The sequence below is a fragment of the Lotus japonicus genome, chromosome 5 (assembly GCF_012489685.1).
Source record: "Lotus japonicus ecotype B-129 chromosome 5, LjGifu_v1.2".
Classification (NCBI taxonomy): domain Eukaryota; kingdom Viridiplantae; phylum Streptophyta; class Magnoliopsida; order Fabales; family Fabaceae; genus Lotus; species Lotus japonicus.
This window is the reverse complement of record NC_080045.1, coordinates 61552635-61574900: the sequence shown is the minus strand read 5'-3', so window position 1 is coordinate 61574900 and position 22266 is coordinate 61552635. Positions and strand designations below refer to the sequence as shown.

Here is a 22266-nt window from a genome sequence, read left to right as displayed (position 1 = left end):
CTCAGAGGCTAGGAGAGGGTAGACCGACTTCAGGGTGAAAAAGTCATCTAGGGAGGGCTTCCAGTACCTTCTGTCCCCTTCTCTAGAAGATTCAGGAGGTCTAACTAGAGCAATCAGATCGCAGATTGTCTGAGGCAGCATCCGTGCAGACAGGGAGATCAGCTTCCCAAGTATGGACATTTTCTGGGAGATAATCGAGGAGTCTCTCACCAGTAGGTAACCAGTCATCTTTCCAGAAGAGAGTTTTCCCACCATTACCAATTTCCCAGCTAGATCCTTGCTCAGCTACTGCCCAAGCTTTGCAAATACCTCTCCGGTTTGTTCATTATAATTCCTTAGTCATTCTTACTTTTTGCTTCATTGCGTGCTTCCAAGTCCATATTTTGAAGGTATAGGGTCCAATTACATGAAAGCGACCACAGGGGCTAAAACTCATGTAATACTATTTGACTCCATTCTAAAGTTTGAGGGATTTGGCCATAGATAAACTCAATGTAAGATATCAAAATAAAATATAAATGTATATCCAAACAAAAATTGTGTACCATTTTACTCCATTGAATCATATTTTATTTCAATTAAATATTTCCCACCAATATTAAGAGCACAAGTAATCCGCAGTGAGGAAAGCTTAGTTCCCGAGTTGGCACCTGGCAACAGGTCCATGGTTGAGACAAACATCATCACTCAAGGGAGAACCCATGTAAAACTATGCTAGATTTAAAAGAATATTTCTTTCATTTTTATTCTCAAATGCTCATAAAATCAATATATGTTTTTTATATATTTAAAAGCATAATATTTTTATCATAGCTTTGACTCCTTTAAAATAAAACATAGGCTACAATGTTAACGATCCAAATTAACAAATCAATGATTTTACAAATAAAAGCAAAAACAAATTCCAATACGCGAGGTTTACTCATAAAAACATTTTGGCTCACCTTTCTGGTAAACAAAATATGCCGATTGCACTTCACATGCCCAAAATCACGTCTTAGTTAAATAAAGCATTTCTTAACACATGAAACAGAACTGAATAAACTGAGTCAAAATAAAAGTAATAAGACAGCACTTGTCTATCAAAACATCAAACCATCTAGGAAAACTAGAACGAAGTAAATAAGACTTATTTCTTCTTGTCTCCAGCTCCACCACCAGACCTGCACACAAATAGGGAAGTAGCATAAGCAAAAGGAACGACAAAGAAATATACATTCAAGAATGTGTAACATTGACAAAAGAATGGTGCCCCACCTCATCTTTCGGAGAACATTGGACATCTCCTCACGCTTTCGCTTTGCACGCTTGTGGGTTCCTAGCTTTCGCTTTGCAACCTTGAGTGCCCTCTTGTCTTTTCCAACCTTGAGCAACTCAGTGATACGCTTCTCATAAGGAGCAAACCCAGCAACCTCACGGATGAGGCTTCTCACAAAGTGCACCCTCTTGCTGGTTTTCTGTTCAAGTCAAAACATTTCTTAGTACCACAGTCAAGGTAAGCAAGTCAAGAACAATAAATACAAAATTTAGTCATTTTTATATAAGGTAAATGGTAGAGAGATGGTTTACCCTCCCATCCCATATTCGTCTACTAACTTATATCTTTTACACATGAGCTGACCCAAGATGAGCCATCAGAAGATGCATCTAATATTTCGTTACCTTACGCTTATTTGTACATCCTACAGATGGTAGCAGCATATATATTGAACTTGCAAACTCAAGATTACAGTTTATGATGGACTAGAAGAACAAAAAACAGTTCCCCAAAAAGATTCAGCTCAGGAACAAAAAATGACTGAAATTCTGAAAATATGGGATTCAAGATCTCAGGTCACAACAAACTAAAAATGCCTATAGTAAGAACTCAAAGTAACAAGTAAAGGCTTAGCTGCAGTTTTATGATTTTCACTAATGTATAGACAAGACAATACAATGAAGTTCCCCTCACAAAAAGATAACAACAAACTTAAGCTGAAATCAAAATAATACAATACATCATTTCTCTAAATGGCACCCAGCATCCTTTTTTTAAGTCAAGATGAAAAATTCAAATAACAGAATATGAGAAATCAGGCTTCACAAGCTAAATTCATGAAATAATTCCACAAAGTAAACAGAAAAATCTCTCCCTCCCTAGGATCTAAAAAACCAGTCACTGAGACAAAGTAGCTAAACATTGGAAAACCTAAATAACAAAAACAGTCATCTAATTACAAATTACAATCACTACAGATGCTAAACACACAGCTAGTACATTGAAAGATAAAGTGATTCCAACAACAGAACTTGCAATTTCAAATAGTGCAAATAAGACACTTATAACCTAAATCAAAGGGGAAAAACGAGCTTACTCCTTTGCGATCTGAAGGGCGTGGAGCCAATTCCTTCTTGGTGACAACGTGACCCTTGTTCAAACCAACGAACAAGCCAGTACTAGGCTGTTTAGGAGCCATTTCCCTGCACCAATAGAACGAAAAACGCATACACGGTTAAGAATTGTCAATGGAAGAAGCTGAGATTACAATCGAAACGAGATCATGGGTTTGAAGCGTGAGAAGAAGGTGGAAATGTGAAAGTTTACCTCTCGCGCTTGTGAGAACAGAAACCCTAATTCCAATGTGTGCGCTGGGAATGGGAGAGAAGGAGTTAGGGTTCTTCTTTTATTACACGGAATTGAGTCGGGTCGTTAATCCATTTTCAGAGTAAACAACTAGGCCCGGCCCAATAGTTGTATAGTTGCTTTTTTTATAAATTTCAATATTGTTTTTTGGAAAACAATTGTTTTGCTTGGAGAAATACGAGCAATATATCTTTTGAACACATCTCAATAAAATTGAATCTTTTTTAAATAAATATGTTGAGTATTAAAAAAAATACATGAACCGTGTTAAATAAAAAAAAATATGTTGTCAATATTTATTTTTACTTTGAGTTACATTTTTAACTTTTTATTTTTTTGTCGTTATCGGCATGCATATGAGATTTATCATTTGCGAATGGTGCTTTTGAGCACAAGGTTGGCTCTGGGCCACCTTGTTTTAGTCGTTGTATCTCGGTCATCGTGCAACTACTCAAACACTAATTAGAATTACATTTGCTTAAGTGTAAGTCCTTTAAATCGGCTGAGATGATGTTTGGACCTTTTGATTTAGTAATTGACTTGAACAAATAGAAATAAAACTAACTATTATATGTAATCATAAATTGTGAAGTTTAAAAGTTATTTAATAGTCACATGCTAACTTTAAAATGTTACGTGTCTTATTCAAAAAGTTACATGGCCTAATATTATAATCTTGGGATTCTTGACCATTTATTTAGATAAAATGGTTATCACGTAAGAAAATTATTAAATCTAATCATGGATGACCCACTTGACGGATTTATTTATTTATTTGTCTTGATTGAGGTATCTCACGGGCAGTAGTTATGAAATTATGCATTGTCACATTGTCAGCATACTAAGTTATAGGAGTCCAATTAATGAGTTTTTTTTCCACTCACATGAGTTGAAAATTAAAACCTCAATCGCTTATTAAAGGATATTTAATCACTACACCAATCCACTTGATTTACTATTTTTTAAAGGTGATTTACTATTTATTTAATTATGTTATTGTGAAGTTAGCTTAAAGGCCAAACTAGTCTTTTAGAAAAACTAAATTAGGCTCAAAATTTAAAATTTAAAATGCCTTCAATTATGCCAATAGCAGACTTTAGAAAATGGGTTATGCTCATGTGTTGAGAGGTCAAAGGTAGTTTCTTTCATACTCGGTGAAGCACGTGGGAGCTGCCTCATCTGCTGCCACCCTTAGGATTTTGAAAATTTAAATTTCAATAAAATAAATTATTTTTCTACAATTATTTAAACTTTCATTGAGAATATAATATATAATATTTAAATAATAAAATCAAATGCATTTAGTTATTTTAAGAGAAACCTAATTGAGAGAGATTGCCTCACTATGATGTGAATATTTTCAGCTCAAATATGATTATCTCCGGTGAAGGATACTTGTAAAGCACAAAAAAAAAAGTTAGTTTATAAGAAATGTTGGCCATGCATTATTTTTAACCCGTTTCATGCCATTAATTTAATTTAAATTTTAAAAAAGTGAACACATTTATCTACATCTGGTACCTTTTTAATTTTTTTTGAGGTACCATTTTAAAGTTGGTGAGTATAATAAACTTAAAAATAAAAATTATTCACATGAATGAATGGAGGAGTTGGTTTTTTTTTATAAGCCAAAATTTTGCATTCAATTTAGCACAAGGGATGCTAACCCAAATACAATGAGAAATGGACTAGAAGAAACTAGAACCATCAAGAAAGTAAGAGAACATGAAATACATGACAAAACAGAAGCAAAAATATAAAATCAATGTTAGAGCTGGGTAAGCGGGTCGAAGTCCGCGGACCGGCCCGCGAGACCGCGGACTAGTGCGGGCTATAGCCCGGAAAATAGAGGACCGCTAAAATGCAGGCCTATGTGGAGCGGGCCAGCGCGGGGCGGGTCAATGCGGGGCGGGCCTACGAGGGCAAAAAAGGGGGTGAGAGAGGCCAAAGCCCGCGGATCGACCCGCGAAACCGCGGACTAGTGCGGGCTATAGCCCGGAAAATAGAGGATCGCTAAAATGCGGGCCTACGCGGGGCGGGCCACCCGCGTACCCAGCTCTAATCAATGTCAACCCAAAATGGGAATGACCTGCTAAGCCTCACTATATATTACTCCCTGCTACAATACAATACACCATGTAGTGTTTGCAACTGTATTGTGAGCATCCTTAAGTAAGCTTGAATTGCAATCCTGTTATTGCCCATCCCCTCATAACGCTTGAATACAAGAGCTTGGATTCCTCAACCATTCGAACCAAGAGTAGGTGAATCCATTCGTTTTTATACGTAGCCACTGCCAAGCTTTCAATTGTGCTAGCCTAGTGCTTGATTCCTGTCAAATTCTTTCCCCCATTAAAAACAAATTTGTTATGGAGTAGCCATACATTCCACACAATTGCCATCCAAATAACACACTCCCCACTCTTTGTGCTTTAGTGGAACTGAAGCAGGTGTTCACGTGGAGAAGGCACCAATGATGATGGAACTCCCAGCCAATTAGCGCATGCATACCAAATCGGGTTTGTGGCATGACATAGGTAGAAAAGATGTGTTGTAGACTCCTCTACCAACCCGCACAAAGAACATAAGACATCCTCATTCGTGATCACCTGACGCATACGGAGATTGTTCCTTGTCTGAATCCTGTCTTTCAACATGAATGAATTAAGTGACGCAAACTAACTATGCTTTTAGGTGCTTTAATTGGCATTTATTTTATGATTTACCCTAAAAATGTAGTCAATCAAAGTAGCATAAATTTCAAAACAAAAAAAAAGTAGGATAGAATATTCCACAACACATGTAATATTCGACTATACACTAGTGAAATTACTAATAGTGACAAGGCAAGGTAGTGAAAATGATTGATTTTACCTTATAAGTTTTGGAAGCTATTCTCTTACAAAATCACGTGCCATATAAACTTGCAGCAACTTTGTCAAAGGGCAGCTCATATTAGAAAATCTTCACACATGGAATATCAAGGGCACATGACAGATTCACCACTGCAACAATAAATGTCACAATTAGATCTAGAATCAACAATTATTTACTCTGACACGCCTCGAATGTGAAACCCAATAATGAATGATACTGCTTATTTATGTTACACACATCATCATTCAACATGTCTTCCCAACCCAACTTTTCAACCATGGAAACCCCATAAACAAAGACAGACTTTGACTTGCAGGTGGAATACACCTTAATTTTGAAAATTAATTATTCATTACTATATACTATATGCAAGTTTCAACTCAGCACAAGGTAAACCCAATTCTGTTCTCTATCATAACTCATCAGAAGCTCCTACCAAATTTTCTGATCATTAAAGCCTATGATACGATTAAATTTTCACTGTCTCCTACCAAAATTTCTTCCTTTGAAGCTTTGGTGTCCTGAGTTTGTTGGTCAACTTTGAAACTTGGTACAAGGTGTCCTTCCTGTTCTCCCCTCTCTTCGTTGTTGCTTGTTTTTTTTTTCTTATTACCCAATTTCCTTATTGGTTCTTATTGGCTGAAGTTATTAAATTTGAGTCCTTTAGAGTTTTCTGGAATGCATCTCTGTTTCCAATTTTGATACTCATCAAACCCCTTTGAATTTGTGGCGAGTTTTATAGCCAAGAAGTTAAGATTTTTGTCTACTACCTAGTTTCCTTGCTGATTATCGCCACTGTTTTGTTGTTTGAACTCAGAAGTGGTCCAAGTTTGGTCTTGGTCATCCTGCACAATTTTCTGTTGCTGAATGAATTGTATACTGCTTCTATCTACCCACATGAACTTTCATCCAATACTTCTCAAATAGTTTTTTTTGTTGGTACATTTGCTACCTGAAGTTACAGTTTCTGATGGGTCATCAATCATCATCACTATTGAAACTACAATTTTTGTAAAGCCATGTTGTACTTATTGTACCTGAAATAAAATACTCTTTGTACCATTTTAGTATACACTTCCAAGTTTCACATTTGAAGTTCTTATTTGTTCCTATATTGTACTTGGTATCATGTCAATACTGTGTGGCTTGCCTCTTGTTGAATGTGTGTATTGTCTAGCTTGTGCTCGTTGGGCTTGGAAAAGATGTCTTCATACTGCAGGCCATGACAGCGAAACTTGGGGCCTTGCCACAGCAGAAGAATTTGAGCCTGTCCCTCGCCTTTGTCGTTATATTTTGTCCGTGTATGAAGATGATATTCGACACCCTCTTTGGGCGCCTCCTGGTGGCTATGGAATTAACCCTGATTGGTTAATACTCAAAAAGACATATGAAGATACGCAAGGGCGGGCACCACCCTATATACTGTATCTTGATCATGACCATGCTGATATAGTTCTTGCCATTAGGGGACTAAATTTAGCAAAGGAAAGTGACTATGCACTTCTGTTGGATAATAAACTGGGGAAGAGAAAATTTGATGGGGGGTATGTTCACAATGGGCTGTTGAAGGCTGCTGGATGGATTATGGATGCTGAATGGCAAGTTTTGAAGGAATTGGTAGAGAAGTATCCAAATTATTCTCTAACTTTTGCAGGGCATTCCCTTGGATCAGGAGTAGCAACAATGTTAAGCATGGTGGTGGTGCAGAATAAACATAAACTTGGAAATATTGAAAGGAAAAGGGTCAGGTGTTATGCTATTGCGCCTGCTAGGTGTATGTCACTTAATCTGGCAGTCAGATATGCAGATGTCATCAACTCCGTTGTCCTTCAGGCGAGTTATCAGAATCGTTTTTGTCTAGTTGAAGAATTCTTGACATTCTTTTCTTAATTTGTTTACATCCAGTAATATGTGATGATGGTGAAATCAGGGCATTTGTTGGTATAAAAGGTATAGCATGTTCGGATCAGTTTCTGTTTCTCAGAATCAATTCTAAAACCATAAGCTACTCACAGAAGTTTCACCTCATGATTGATTCTAGCTCCATAATCAATTGTAGAAAGATTTTTCAAACATGCACATAGTCTACTTTAAATTGTCTTTTCTTTTATGTCTGTTTCTTACCATTGTATATGAACAGCACACGATTCGCTAAGTGGACCTAAATTTGAAATTTGTGTATATCATTCCTGAATTGCTCCAGACTTATGTATACTAACAAGTAAAAACAGAGTAAAGGAATAAAGAATGAGGGATTATGAATATAGAGGCCAACAACCATAGAAAAATACAAGCTGTAATTTACATTTAATTTGCTGCTTTCAGAGATTTTGTTGTGATAGTTACAGAATACAGATATCTATACATAAAGATAGAGAAGTTTTTAATAATGAGAAATGCTAATAACACTATTTGATAACACTGAACCTTGTATTTTGAAGTTAAATGCTCTTTTCCTTGATCAGGATGATTTCTTACCAAGGACTGCCACTCCGTTGGAAGATATTTTCAAGTCTCTTTTCTGGTATGTCCTAAGATCCCAGTATAGGAGTAGCTTTGTTATTATCCGTCTTTTTAACAAGACTAGAGGAGTAGCATGATAAAATTTGTGCCGTTAATTAGTAGACTGAATTGCTGACCAAGCCAATTCGAAACCATTTCCACACCTGACTTGATTTTTGGGCATTCTGAACTCCATTCCCAATTTCCTAAGGTTTCTGGCCTCCCAAGTTCAGTTTTGAGGATTTTCTCTTCTTTCAAAAACATGTTTTGAAACAGTATTTGGATGAATTTGAGATGCTATTTGATTAATGTTTACCATCTTAGTGGACATGTGCATACAAATTCTCATTTTGTAACATAGGAAAGTTGGGAGTTTGTAATGAGAAGAAATATGAAATAGCAATTGACATTCTTGCTGTGAATCTGTGAACATTTGATGTCTACAGTTGGTGGAAATGATTATCACATTAATTTTAGTGCTTCCGTGGTAAGATAATGTTTTATTGGGTTGGCAGTTTGCCCTGCTTATTGTGCTTGAGGTGCATGAGGGATACATGTATACCAGAGGAGAAGAAGCTGAGAGATCCTAGGAGACTCTATGCTCCAGGTCGGCTTTATCACATTGTTGAGAGAAAGCCTTTCAGGTATTGTTAAGGATTCCACAAAGAGGTTAAGCAGAATTGTAAATATTGTGCCGCTTTTTTCTTTTGGTTTCACATTAACACCTTTTCTATGCAGATGCGGAAGGTTTCCCCCAGTTGTGAGGACAGCAGTGCCTGTAGATGGAAGGTTTGAGCATATTGTCCTCTCTTGTAATGCTACATCAGATCATGCCATTATTTGGATAGAGAAAGAAGCCCAAAGGGCTATTGATGTAAGTCTTCAATCCTTGTAATTTTATACTTCAATTGTTGAGGGAATTGAAGTTTTGATCTCTGACTCTCTTTTTCTCTGTGTGTGTTTTAGCTATATTTACTAACTAGGCCCCTGGATTCACTTCTTTGTTCTTTTAACTTCCTATTAGCCAATGACCTTAAGATATGAAATGCTTAGAAAGTATAGAGTAACATGATTATAATGACATTTTTTATACATCTCCTAAGTCTCTCTTGTGTTGCAAGAACTAAAAAGAGCCTTTGGCATTTTCCTCCCCATGTCCCTCACCTATGCATTTAAATTTTCATCTTGTTATACACCCACTTTGGATGTATATGGCCCATATTAGAAAGAGAGAGAGAAGTGATAGATGTAATACATGATATGATGTGATAGGGAGATAGAGATAAATTGAAAAATGAGATGTATATAGGGTACCGGTACTGTTTGAGTGTCTAAAGAATGGGATTGATCTGTAAATTTTGTTGACTATTCAAATACGAGCTTCTTGAAAGGGTAGATGTAAGGAATCAGGTTCCATTAAGTGTGTATTTGAGTTTCCGTTGAACTTGACACTATAAAGTCCTACTTTTCTGTTTGTGCCTTAGGTTATGTCATTACGTGGAATCATGTTTGCGACATTGATACAAACAGAAAAACAAACACACGCTAGCTTGGCATTGTGTTTAATGACTAATGAGTAATTGTGAACCTCTGCCATTTTGTTTCTGTCAAGTGCAGTTAATGCGGGAGAGTGATAGTACCATGGAAATACCAGCAAAGCAAATCATGGAGCGTCAGGAAACAATAGCTAGACACGGTCAAGAATACAGAGCAGCATTACAAAGGGCTAAAACATTAGATGTTCCCCATGCTTACACACCACCATCACAGTATGGGACTTTTGATGAGGAGGGAGAGGAGAGTTCAAGAAGGTCAGAGGGTGAGTCTTCTCTTGGTTCAACTAATAAGAGTACAGTTGATGAAACCACCTGGGATGAATTGATTGAGCGTCATTTTGCTAAGGATGAGCATGGCCACATTGTGCTCAAGAAAGAGTGATCATGTCATTGATGCGAACAAGAATGTAATTATTGTCACGAAAGGCAAAATTTGTTCATTCTTTTGTGATTTTTTGGTGTCTGCTTGAAGATGGGTTACATGAAAAAGTTTAATAATTTTCAAGAAATTGATGGGAATCAGGTTCTCTTCTTAAGCCTCATACATGTAAGGACACACAAATCTCAGTTAATGTATCATTCAACTGAAGGGAAAAGAGAATATATTTTTTTGGGGTGCAAGAGCTTGGTGTTTCTTTCTTCAATATGAAACTTGCAGGAATGGATTAGAAAGATGATAGTTATATAATTTACTTTTAACACTTTATGGTGGATTTGGGGGTGGAGATCTAACATGGCTTATATCTAGCTTGGCATCTTGGTTATAGAAAGGTTATGTGTGAGTGGGAGGTTTCTCTTATCCACATTCTTAGGGATGCCAATAGTGCATACATCCAACAAATATAAAGAAAAATGGAGAGAGGGATATGGAGAAAGAATGTGATATGAAGAGAGACATACAGAAAAATGGAGTGTCTCCCCTGTTTAGGTGTATAAGTATCCTTACAGATACTTAAATATGAATAAATTTCAAGCTAACAACTTCAAAATGCAGAAAAGAATAGACAAACAAGTGAAGAAGAAACTTATAAAGAAAACAAACGAGGCGGAGGGGAAGGGAGTTGGGTTTGGCACCCCACTTTATCAAATACGGAATTTAAAATTCCGTATTCTCCCTATTGAATACGGAACTTAAAATTCCGTACTGTATTTAAGCATGCGTGTCACATTTTCAACCACTCATTATATACTAAAACAGATACGGAATTTTATTTTCCGTATTGATACGGAACTTTAAATTCCGTATTTAATAAAGTGGGGTGCAAAGCCTAAGGGGTGGGGCACCAAACTCAATTCCCGAGGCGGAGGCGCAACCAAAACAATGAACTCTCATATCAGCACTGCACACATCTTATAACTATTGAAAGCATCATGATTTCATTTCCATGGCCAAAAAAACCAAACACAAGAAATCAGCTGGAAACTTCAATGCCACAAAAGTGTGGCCAAAACATCTGACTCAATCTGCATAATGTCGATTTTCATCCAAAACAATCACTGATTAAGCTCATGAAATTTATTATTGTATAAAGCCACAACTTGAGAACATTAATATTTTCTCAAGAATCATTGTATATCAGTACATATAACATCTTTGGAGGTGCTCAAAATTCATTTCATTTAACTTAATTTCCAACACTTGTCTTGAGAGGTGGTGCAGAATCAAGAGAGGGATTTGGTTTCTTCAGTGAGCATGATTCCTTAAAAGCCTCAATATGTGATTGACATTTGAAGTAATCCCCATTATTCTCTTCCAAGCACTTTCTCAAAGCCTCAATATTACATGCTGAAATCCTTTTCTTCACAGTGCTGCTATTCTCAGCTTCCTGATCCATAAGTTCCAACTAAGAATGAAAAGGTTCTGCATTTTCAGATCAAATAGAATCAGGGTCAATCAAAATAAATAAATAAAATCACACCAAAATAAAAATGATTTATAAACAAAAATTTCACTGAATTTCAGAATTCATCAATATCAATGGTGAAGAAGTGAGGTGTGCAGTGAATTTGTCAACTTTTCAAAGTGGAAATGAAAAAAATTGTTATCTTTCAGCTACTTGATTGCAATTGGGAGCAATGAGCAAGCAAAAATCGTACCGTGATGATACCCAGCACGGTGCAGTTGATACAATTGAATTTGGGGAGTTGCAGAAACGAAGGTATGAGGTGAATTGCAATATCCTATTGGGTTTGTGTCACAATTCAGAACAGAAAGACGCAATGGTTAGAGATCAAAGAGGAACTCTGCAAACCCTAACGTAACATTGAGGAACAAGAAGACGACTTTGTAATATGTAACGAAAATAATAATAAATTAATAATAATAATAATAAGTATAAATAAACTTTATAGTATTTTTTATTTTTTTTGAAAATTTGCTATTTTTCTTGTGTCATTTGTTCTTTTGTTTATTTATTCGTTCCATTTTATTTATCTAATTTTTAGTATTTACCTCTATTTTTATGCATAAATATAGTATTTATAAATACATCTTCATATCCTAAATATAAACATAATAAAAAGATATTAAAAGTATAAATATGGTTGAATTACTATAGTATTCATCAATCTCATACTCATATCTTTGTATAAAAAAAAAATCTCATACTCATATCTACAAAATTTTATGAGCTTTTACACTTACTTGGACTCAAGTGACCAACCTCATTTAGTGGATAAATACCTACACGTTGTGGGTAATTTACATGGATGCACATTTAATATGAAATAAAAAATGTTTCGTTATTTTTTTGTTTTCATACTTTCTAATGAGTATTCAAACATAATATTTATTTTTATGGACCGGATCTCATACATGCTGATAAAGAGTATTCGTGAATAATTCACCATGTCAAATGGATGTTGATGGAAGAAAGTCAATATGGTTGGACTAGCAATGAAATATGAGTTTTTTTTATAAGCATGAAATATGAGTTGTTAACATGAGATCATTTGTTCAAACCCAATTATCACTATTGTAAAATGTGGATTGAAGAAATCTCCTTTTGATCCAACAACCATAAATAAAGAGTAATAAAATGATAATTTTGTATGAATTTCCAAGACAAGTATTATATTTTATAGAGCAATGTAAGAGTGAGTATATATCTTCATAGATTATCTTGAGAATGAGTACTCAAATTTAACATATAGATTAGAGACCAATGCATTATATATTAAATTAGACTTGGACCAATCATAGATTAATGAGTATTCAAATTTAACATATATAGACCAATGCATTATATATTAAATTAGATTTGGACATATTTCGACCTTGCCAAAATATACATGCCTAATATAATGTTATTAACTACAAACACCAAACATTATAAATTTACTGAAACATGCCCCAAATGGCAGTTACAACAATTTACACATAATGTTTAAATTCATGCATGTTTTAAGTAATCTAAACTACATGCCTGGCATAATTAGTGGATAGAACATTGAATTAACAAGTAGTGGTAATAGTTACTTTAGTGCTGGTGGTTGGAGCATATGATGTTTAAACTACTTCAACAATAAAATATCCCACTTTTACAAGATCAATAGCAAATTTACATAAAAATTCTCACATGAAGAGCTAGCCCCACCAATATGTAAATGTTACCGGCTCAAATAAGATTATCTCAGTGGAGAATACATGTATGAGATCCAAAAAATAGGAGATTTACATAGAAAGATCAGAGTTTGAGATGAACCAACTCAGTTACATATATTTCAGTGAAGCAAGGCTTGCATTTCAGGGAGCATCCTTTTTGCATTTCCAACTCTAGAGTTTCCAATATTGCCAGAGCTCAACTTAAAAACCTGCCATGGCCAACATATCCGTCTTCTCACTTTATGGCTACTCCGTGCACGTTTCTCTGCTTCCTCTAGTTGTCTGGTTAATTCCTCAACCCGCTTACGAAGTTCAACTGCTCCACTATCAGCTAGCTGCAGAGACCTCTCTGCTGCTTCATATGCAGCTATTGCAGTGCTTGCAAGTTCCTCCTTAAGCCTTAACTTTCCATTGGATATGTCCAAAGCAGCCTTAGTTTTCTGCAGTTCTTGTTGCAATGCAGTCACCTCAAGGAACATTCACACATCATCAATAGACAAACATAGAGCAATTTTTCTATGTTTTTATATACAAACAACGAGCAACTAGAAACTAATTTGGCATCCAAAAGAGAAAGAAAGATTCCTTATTGAGACTACACAATCATATTAATTAAGTATCGACCTTCTGGAAGGTAACATCTGTTAGAAGGGTTTAATTAACTCCTTATGTATGTTAAGGTCCTACATTGACTAAAGATAAGAAAAAAAATATAGTTCTTATAAATTGTAAAGTTATGCCTAACTGGAATTCTAAAACAGTATCAGAATCCTTAAGACCCTATGACACTAGGATTTCATTGATACATTCCCAAGGGTGGCTTTAACTGCATGATTTACTTCAACTAAGAAAAATATTGGTAGCAAATTTTGTCATATGAAATTTTATATCCTGTTCTTTCTTTCCAAATGAAGGCAGAATTTATAGTAAGTTTGGATCAGCTTCTCTTTCAAAATATTCAATTCTGAAACTCAAACAACTCCAGAAGCTTCTCCCTAGAATTGATCTGGCTTTGGAACCAATTGTGGAAGAGTTTCAAAACCTGCACTCTTAATTAACTTGCTAACTCATCTGGGTTTCTTATGTTTACATGTCATGCTTTGTGCAGACTGCAAAGCAAACTCCTAACTTTTGCTCAACAGACACGTCTTAAGAGCTCTCTGATGTTCCAATGAGGAAAGAAAATGAATATAGAAATAATGCACAAGATAGGCTCTATGAATGTAGAAAACAACATGATCTTCTATTTTTAATTTTTAAAAAGGCTCACGATACATATGGAAGGGATGGAATTTTGTTTACCAATTTGTCACGCTCTTCAATCTCATTCTTTCCAGCTTTAACTTCCAGTTCACAAGCTTCCTTCCATCTAGCTACTTCTTCTTCCCCTTCTTTAATTTCCATCATAAACTCCTCTACCTTTCAGCAGTCAGACAAAAAGGAAAAAACTAGTGAGAAAGAGAGCTTCTATTTGGGAATGATTATCCAACTTATTAATAAAAAGGTGATTACATTTTGAGTCAAGATTCTCTCTCTATCTTCTAACTCCTTAATGTAATGTTTATTTTCTACAATTTCCTTGGCTTGTTTCTCTGTGAGACACTGGAGGCGCTCTGTGTCTGACCTGGCATCAAGTTCACAATAAATAATCTGAAAGAAAGCAAGATGAACTGATAGATTTCTGACCTGTAGCAACATGGTGATTCTATCCCCTTTGAATAAAAATGCATCAAAACTTTTTCTTTATTCACTCTCTTTCTTGCAAATTATGCAGTATCAGCAGAAAATCATCATTATGATCGTGAAGAATGTATGAATTCAATATAATTAGATGGTAAAATACCTAGACTCTTCCAAAGCTCTCCTCAATTGAGTGATTTCTAGACGAAGATTCTTCATTATCCTTTCCACTGTTGAGGCCTTGGAAAAATACCATAAACTCAGAGCAGGATAACCTTTTGCAAAATGCAGACTACAACTATCATCTACGAAAAGTTTCACCCCCTTTTTCCACACAACATATAAAGACACGGCAAAGATAAGTTGTAACTAATAGCATATTTGGAAATCATTTTACAATTGATTGTGTAGCTTGAAATCAACTATGGAAATAAGCTTATCTAAGTAGCTTCTGGATGCCATAATTTGCTCTAAAAGTACAAGTTAATCCAAACATGCTATAAATCTGATGCTGATACAATAGAGGGTCAATGCTTCTTACAATGCTGATGCTATCAGTAGATATAACTATTATACTATGATTCCATATTTTTTTGTAACTTATTCCCTTTTTGTTACTTGTCCTGAATATTGCAAGAGAACACATTTTTTTGCATGAAAAAGAAAGATTAGTTTCTCCAATAATATGTAACTAAAGATAATAAGAGCTTACCAGACTAACAACTTCCTCTTCACACTCACTACTATCTGATTTGCTAGCTTCAGAACCTTCTGTTAGCTGCTCATTATTACCACCTCCCATCATGAACCCAAACCCAACTTTCTGCAATCCAAACTCAGCAAACTGCAAAAGGGGCATCCTTTTATGGTCGTGTCCCTTGATTCTCTTCTCCAATGCTTCTTTCTCCAACAAAGAAACCCTAAGCAAGTTATTAATATCCCTATTCTCCTCAGTTAAACTGATCAAACTACTCTCCAATTCTCTCTTCTCCTTCATCCTCATCTCCTTATACTTACTCACTCTTGTTTCCACCTCAACTGCAAGTCTTGAGGTCAACCTTGCCTCTTCCAACAGCACCGATTCCTCTGATTCCACAGAAACCCTCTCCCCATCACCTTCTAATGTGACATAATTTTCATCCTTTTCTCCCTCTAACCCCTCTATTACTCTAGATAAGCAATCCTTCATTGAAATGAGAGATTCCAGAGCCTTTGACACCGACTCATTTCTCTCAACTCTTTGTTTCAAATCTTCCACTTCTTTCCCAACCGACCCATCTTCTTTTCCTTCCGAAGTGGATTGATAGTAAGGAACTTTATCAAGATTAAGAACATGGTCAGCAGGGCAGGGTTGTTCCATGATGCATATAATGGTGTGTGCTTGGGGATGTTTGGTGAAGGAGAATGAAGTTAGAGGAGGTGGAAAAGGAAGATAGTTTCAAAACTACCAGTCAACACAACAGAGGTGAATGTTGGGTGCATGGGAGGACAATCTTTCATGTTTTGGCGGGGCTGTTCTAACTTCTAAGCCTTTTTCTTTGGAAATTTGTAGTGAGAAAGTAAAATGAAAATAAACAGAGGAAAAAAAAAAGGAAAATGATTAATTTGTAGGGTTAAATCATAAAATTGTCCCTGATCTTTGAGTGAGATTTAAAATTCGTAACTCGCTCATAAAATCTTCTGGAAAATGCCCTCAGACTACGAGAAATAGTTGGAAATGGTTCCTGCTGGAGTGGTGGCGTTGACCACCGTGTTCATGTGTTCCGACAAGGCACATATGGCAAATCCACGTCATTTAATGAAGCTGACATGACTTTTTTTCATTTCAATTTAAAATTTACGAAAAAATAAATAAATATAATATTTTTTTCATATTAAATATACCGAAAGTTGGTCATTGCCCCCATTTGAGTTGAATTCGTTTCTTACTTGAGATTTACGTCATTATGTTGATCGTGTTTAGTTTATTGCTTTCTTGTATTTAGTTTCATTCTTATTTCCAATGTTAATTCAAACATACCGAAAGTTAGTCATTGTCGCATTTGAGTGAGATCTATTTCTGACTTGAGACTGATATTATTATGTTGATCTAGTTTAGTTTATTGCTTTCTTGTATTTTTTTTACAAGAGGAAAAGTTGAAGCAAGCTAACTACTAAGGAGATCACAACACAAATACTCAACTACCCTAGAAGGTGACAACCACCACAAACGCTTTGGAGAGCCATCACGGGAAGCCTGTCTCGCGAGGAATTTCATTCATTTAAAAAATATTAATAGTAATAATTAAAAAGAAAACGAGGTATCGGGGGAATATTACGAAAAGTGGTTGCTGTGGTACCTTAATTTAAATGAGGGTACGGTACCTTAAATGATGTAAAACTTCTTTATCTTCAATTTTTTAATTTCTAAAAGCCTCTAGCACCATCATTCATGAGCATTTTAGTAGATTATCTCATTATCTTGTCGTTCGCCATACACCAATTTCCATATCTCACCCTTATTGTGGTCAATAACTCTCATGTTCTTACATCGCATACATTTCCACTTCCACCACTAGATTCCGACTTAAAAAGAGCTGCAACAATCGGCATAATGTCTAGGATTCCAACAAAAGCTAAAAGCTATAATCTTCTCTCTTTCTCTACCCTTCAAGTTCACAATTTCAACTGGTCGGGGTACCGTACCCAGAAAAATTTCAGGTAACACATAATTTGCTAAAAAGACATTAATGAATTTAAAATGAATGAATAAAATCTGAAATAGATTTTGTCGTGCTGAGTTATAGCTTTAGCTGTGTTTTTCTCTCTCTCCTGAGTCTTGACAGCTTCGGTTTCTCTCTCCTGAGTCGATCCATTCGCACAGAACAGAAGTGTATCCCTGTCTCCATTCCTAGGCTACAATGTTGTCGTTGATGTTCAGGTTCAGAATCTCTCCGGTTCTTTCTTTACCATCACTCTCAAGAACCCTTCACTGTCACTCTCAAAATGCTCCTTCCAATTTCAATGTTGATGATGCCGTCGTTTTGTTCAACCGCATGCTCCAAATGCGTCCTTCTCCACCCATTATCGAGTTTAACAAGATTTTAACTTCCCTCGTCAAGACAAAGCATTACTCCACTGCCATTTCCTTTTCTCAACAAATGGAATTCAGCAGAGTTATGCCTGACTTAATCACTTTCAACGTCTTCATCAATTGTTACTGCCATCTACTTCAGCTCACTTCTGCTTTTTCTGTACTCTGCAAGATTTTCAAGATGGGTTATCAGCCTGATACCATCACCTTCACTACACTTATCATAGGTCTCTGTCTTCAAGGTGAGGTTCAGAGAGCACTGTGCTTTCATGATGAGGTTGTTGCACAAGGATTTTCGTTGAATCAAGTTAGTTACGGGACCTTGATCAAAGGGTTATGTAAAATGGGACATACAGGACCTGCACTGCAATTGCTGAGACAGATCCAAGGGAAGTTGGCTCAACCTAATGTGGTAATGTTCAACACAATCATTGATAGCTTGTGTAAAGATAAACTTGTAAGTGATGCCTATGATTTATACTCTGAAATGTTTGCCAAGAGAATTGCACCTACTGTTGTCACTTACACTACTCTAATATCTGGCTTTTGCATTGTGGGTCAAATGGAAGCAGCAATTGGTTTGTTAAATGAAATGGCATTGAAAAACATCAATCCAGATGTTATTACCTTTAATATATTAGTTGATGCTTTATGCAAGGAAGGAAAGGTGAAAGAAGCCAAAAATGTGTTAGCTGTGATGATCAAAAAAGGGGAAAAACCTGATGTTGTTACTTATAGTTCTTTGATGGATGGGTATTGCTTAGTTAATGAAGTAAACAAGGCCAAAGATATATTCAATGAGATGACCCGAAGGGAAGTGACCCCTAATGTTCAGAGCTACAATATTATGATTAATGGATTATGTAAGATTAAAAGGGTTGATGATGCCTTGTATCTCTTTAAACAAATGCATCCCGAAAAGATAATTCCTAATGTTGTAACTTATAGTTCTCTTATAGATGGTTTGTGCAAATCAGGGAGAATATCTGATGCTTGGGATCTTGTTGATGAGATGCATTGTAGAGGTCAACCACCTGATGTAATCACATACAATTCTTTATTGGATGCTTTATGCAAAAGCCATCATGTTGACAGGGCAATTTCTTTGATCAAGAAAATGAAAGACCAGGGTCTTCAACCTTCGATGCACACATACAATATACTTATGGATGGACTATGCAAAGCAGGCAGAGTTGAGAATGCACAAGAGGTTTTTCAGGATCTTTTAATTAAAGGCTACAATTTAGATGTACGGTCGTATACAATTATGATTAATGGGCTTTGTAAAGAGGGCTTGTTTGATGAAGCATTGACACTGATGTCAAAAATGGAAAACAACGGTTGCATCCCTAACGCTGTAACTTATGAAATAATAATTCGTGCTCTCTTTCAAAAAGGTGACAATGTTAAGGCAGAGAAGCTTCTCCGTGAAATGGCTGCTAGAGGTCTATTGTAAGAGTAAAACTAGGTAAGGTGCTTTTGAGCCTGACGTAAATTTTCTCACCAATGTATTGTCTCTACATAATCTACTTTATTTATTTATTTTCCTATCAGTGATCATTGCTAGTGTTTCAGATAACAAACCTGTCAAACCAAGCTGAAACTTAAATGATTGATTATTGGGAATGATTAATCTCTTATAACAGTTGACTCTATTTACTCCAAACTATTAATAGGTGAACTTGAAATTTCTTCATTTTTAATTTATTATGGGTTTGTGTTGTTTTCATTTGTTATCTTAGTTTGCGAGCTGTTTTTGGCTTCAGGGTCTTAGTGTTTTTAGCATTTTCAAATTTATTAATAATCATTGTTGTCTGGTGTAGTTCAGATTGGAGTCAGTAGCATTAAAATCTAGTAAACTACTTTTGTTTTCCTTTCCGTCTAAGTTTCTAGTACAAACATACGAGCAGAAGCAAGCTTCACATATTTTATTTACAACCAGATTCTACCCTTTGCATTATACATGATATTAAAGTAATGGAGAGACTAAGGGCAGGTGGAAAGTGTACATAGGGTATTGAGTTCACAAAAGGAGGAACAAAACAATTGGACTGGGTCTGGATGTGCAACTTGATCGACCTTCTGGTGACCGAATCTGTCATTTATTTGTCATTGTGCCTTCATCTCCCATACATCTTTGAGATAATCTCATCTTATATAAATGAGTAGATTTCGTCACGCATTAATCAGCCAGCTTCATGCTATGCCTTAAGTCAGGTATCTGTGCAAATTTCATGTTTTCTTATTTGCGTTGTTGTCTGTCTGTCTTTTGGTTTGCCTGGTCTACTTTACTAGATTTGATGAAAGTTTAATGATGTGCCCGATGGAGAAGTGGTAGTCTGCTTATTGCTTACTGTCAAGTGTCAATGTCATGTTTTCCCTCCTTTTTACTGCCCCTTCTCATGTTCTGTATCTTGATTATTGTGTGAGAACACACACACACATAAATGCAAAATGCTGAATGGCACAAATGACAAATCTAATATGGCATGAAATACAGGAATCTCTGCCTTCTCAGTTCTCATGACACACTTTCTGTGAATATCTCTATATCTTTGCTGTTTTGTTTTTCCTCCTCTAGTTACTCTCTCCTTTTTCCTCCCTTTCTCTTTTGTCCAGATTTTGTTTTCCACTTCAGGTCACCATCCTCTCTTTGTTTTTCACAGTTTCTGCTCTCCCTTTCAAATCCAGACCTGTTGCAAACTTGCTATTAACCTTTGTTTTCTTCCTCTTAATCGTAATGGGCTTAATGCTGTAGAAGGGCTTGGCAGAACAGAGATTGTGTTTGTCTTAGGTATTAACCTAAGCTTTATAGAACTGGTTTATTCTATGCTACTCAATTTGAGGTTGTGGAAGAGCTTTCCGCGCCTGGCTTGAGGAGCCCTGTGAGGGTTGAAGATTGAGTGGAAATATAAACAGCAAATGATCTTGCAGCATCAACACAACTAGAAACTTCAAAGATGCCTTGAGGTCTTCACATTGAACTTTGAAGTACAACTCATTAGATTGGATGTACTTTCCCATCAAAACATTTTACTCTTTCATGTTATTATGTTGAATCAATTTAATAATTTTATGTAATTTAGCTCTGAATCTCTGGCTGGTATTCTTACTAGAATGTATATATGATGTTTCACGCATTGCTAATGGAGGCATAAAATGTTTCTTGTATTGCTTATAGATGCATGTGGAAATGGAGTTTTCTAAGCAGTGTTTGGTTAACTTCCTAAACTGGATGTTGTCTGTTGGAACTCAATGATAACAGGGTTCTCAATCAATTCTCTAGAACAAAATTCTTTGTCTTTCTTTACATAGATGCGGCACTTAGGGCTTCTTTCCTTCCAAGTTTTCTTCTGCTTCCATAATTAGTTCTTGTGCAAAACTGTCTTCTTTATGTAAAGAACAAGAGATTCATGCTCAGATCATAAAATTTGTTATGTACATGACCAATTTTATTGTAAATGTACCTGGAGCCAGATGCTTTTTCTGAAATTTTATTAGAAGTGAGTTCATGAATGATGTCCAAGTCACTTTGTCACACAAACAATAATCTTTTATTGGTTGGATATAAAGTCAAGAAATAAGATCTCAAATCTCAATGAGGCTGTCTGAAACCAAACCCCCTAATTTTACAATGGGAGCTCTAATTATGGAGTGAAACCACCACCAAGTTAATAATAGTTACTTTCATTGGTCTTAATTTCTTACATTCTCCTCCAGGAAGATGGTCAATAATTTTCTATGATAGCACTTTGATAACCATCAGTGGAAATCCAACTTATTGATTGCTTAACTGGAGTTTCATGTCGTCTAGTTGAAAAACCTAGAAACTTTGATAACCATCAGTGGAAATCCAACTTAAAGAAAATAAAAGCATGTACACTAAATTCTACAAATTTATCTAAAAACAATTGCAGTGATCAAAACTGATTCATCCTTCTTTCCCATTCAAAAAAAAAAAAAAACTGATTCATCCTAAATTTAAATGGACTAAAAGCATATCCAGTCTTACAATATAAGGGTAAAGTTTAAAGAATTTGAAAATGATTATAATTTAACTACATACACACACAAGATGTATCATATGAGAAAGATGTTCTTATATGAGAATATATCACAACCGTTAGATCTAATCATGAACGAACCTGATTTTCTACCGATATTTAAACTTGCTCATAATCTACTTGACCTCGGCCCCCTGTTTCTAGAAATCATGGCTACGCCCCTGATTGTCACGTAACTTATGACCATAGAAAAACCAACAAGGTTGCCCTCTCCCGAGATTGTTGATTCCTTACTCTTTAATAGCATTGGATGTATCAGCTTTCATATGATTGTCGCACTTAGTAAG

The 22266-nt window shown here is 35.7% G+C and overlaps 4 protein-coding genes and 1 long non-coding RNA gene across 8 annotated transcripts; 2 read left to right on the top strand and 3 right to left on the bottom strand.

The window, feature by feature from the left end:
* Window positions 1–981: 981 nt before the first annotated feature.
* Window positions 982–2704, bottom strand: LOC130720924 (60S ribosomal protein L36-3-like). Its single transcript, XM_057571630.1, has 4 exons — window positions 2585–2704; window positions 2355–2460; window positions 1258–1457; window positions 982–1163 (listed from the first exon to the last, which is right to left on the bottom strand). Exons 2-4 carry the CDS (start codon window positions 2454–2456, stop codon window positions 1130–1132), a joined length of 336 nt encoding a protein of 111 aa, XP_057427613.1. The 5' UTR covers window positions 2457–2460; window positions 2585–2704; the 3' UTR covers window positions 982–1129.
* Window positions 2705–5752: 3048 nt separating this feature from the next.
* On the top strand, window positions 5753–10179 carry LOC130717977 (uncharacterized). Of its 2 annotated transcripts, none has more exons than XM_057568398.1 (5): window positions 5753–7333; window positions 7966–8024; window positions 8518–8646; window positions 8741–8876; window positions 9615–9755. In XM_057568398.1, exons 1-5 carry the CDS (start codon window positions 6629–6631, stop codon window positions 9621–9623), a joined length of 1038 nt encoding a protein of 345 aa, XP_057424381.1. In that variant the 5' UTR covers window positions 5753–6628; the 3' UTR covers window positions 9624–9755. The 2 variants fall into 2 exon arrangements, with proteins under 2 accessions (XP_057424381.1, XP_057424378.1); XM_057568395.1 differs by having other exon boundaries at window positions 5758–7333; window positions 9620–10179.
* Window positions 10180–10982: 803 nt separating this feature from the next.
* On the bottom strand, window positions 10983–11846 carry LOC130718513 (uncharacterized). The gene is made up of 2 exons (XR_009012704.1): window positions 11656–11846; window positions 10983–11419 (listed from the first exon to the last, which is right to left on the bottom strand). It is a non-coding gene; the product is annotated as an uncharacterized LOC130718513 (long non-coding RNA).
* A 1226-nt stretch (window positions 11847–13072) lies between these two features.
* Window positions 13073–16288, bottom strand: LOC130720903 (uncharacterized protein At3g49055). 3 transcript variants are annotated; one of them, XM_057571607.1, is made up of 5 exons: window positions 15555–16288; window positions 15006–15166; window positions 14675–14786; window positions 14465–14581; window positions 13073–13602 (listed from the first exon to the last, which is right to left on the bottom strand). In XM_057571607.1, exons 1-5 carry the CDS (start codon window positions 16200–16202, stop codon window positions 13282–13284), a joined length of 1359 nt encoding a protein of 452 aa, XP_057427590.1. In that variant the 5' UTR covers window positions 16203–16288; the 3' UTR covers window positions 13073–13281. The 3 variants fall into 3 exon arrangements, with proteins under 3 accessions (XP_057427590.1, XP_057427589.1, XP_057427591.1); XM_057571606.1 differs by having other exon boundaries at window positions 13073–13629; window positions 15555–16275; XM_057571608.1 differs by having other exon boundaries at window positions 13073–13629; window positions 15006–15082; window positions 15555–16263.
* A 1352-nt stretch (window positions 16289–17640) lies between these two features.
* LOC130721296 (putative pentatricopeptide repeat-containing protein At1g12700, mitochondrial) lies at window positions 17641–22097 on the top strand. Its single transcript, XM_057572063.1, has one exon. It carries the CDS (start codon window positions 17743–17745, stop codon window positions 19369–19371), a length of 1629 nt encoding a protein of 542 aa, XP_057428046.1. The 5' UTR covers window positions 17641–17742; the 3' UTR covers window positions 19372–22097.
* The last annotated feature ends 169 nt before the right edge of the window (window positions 22098–22266 follow it).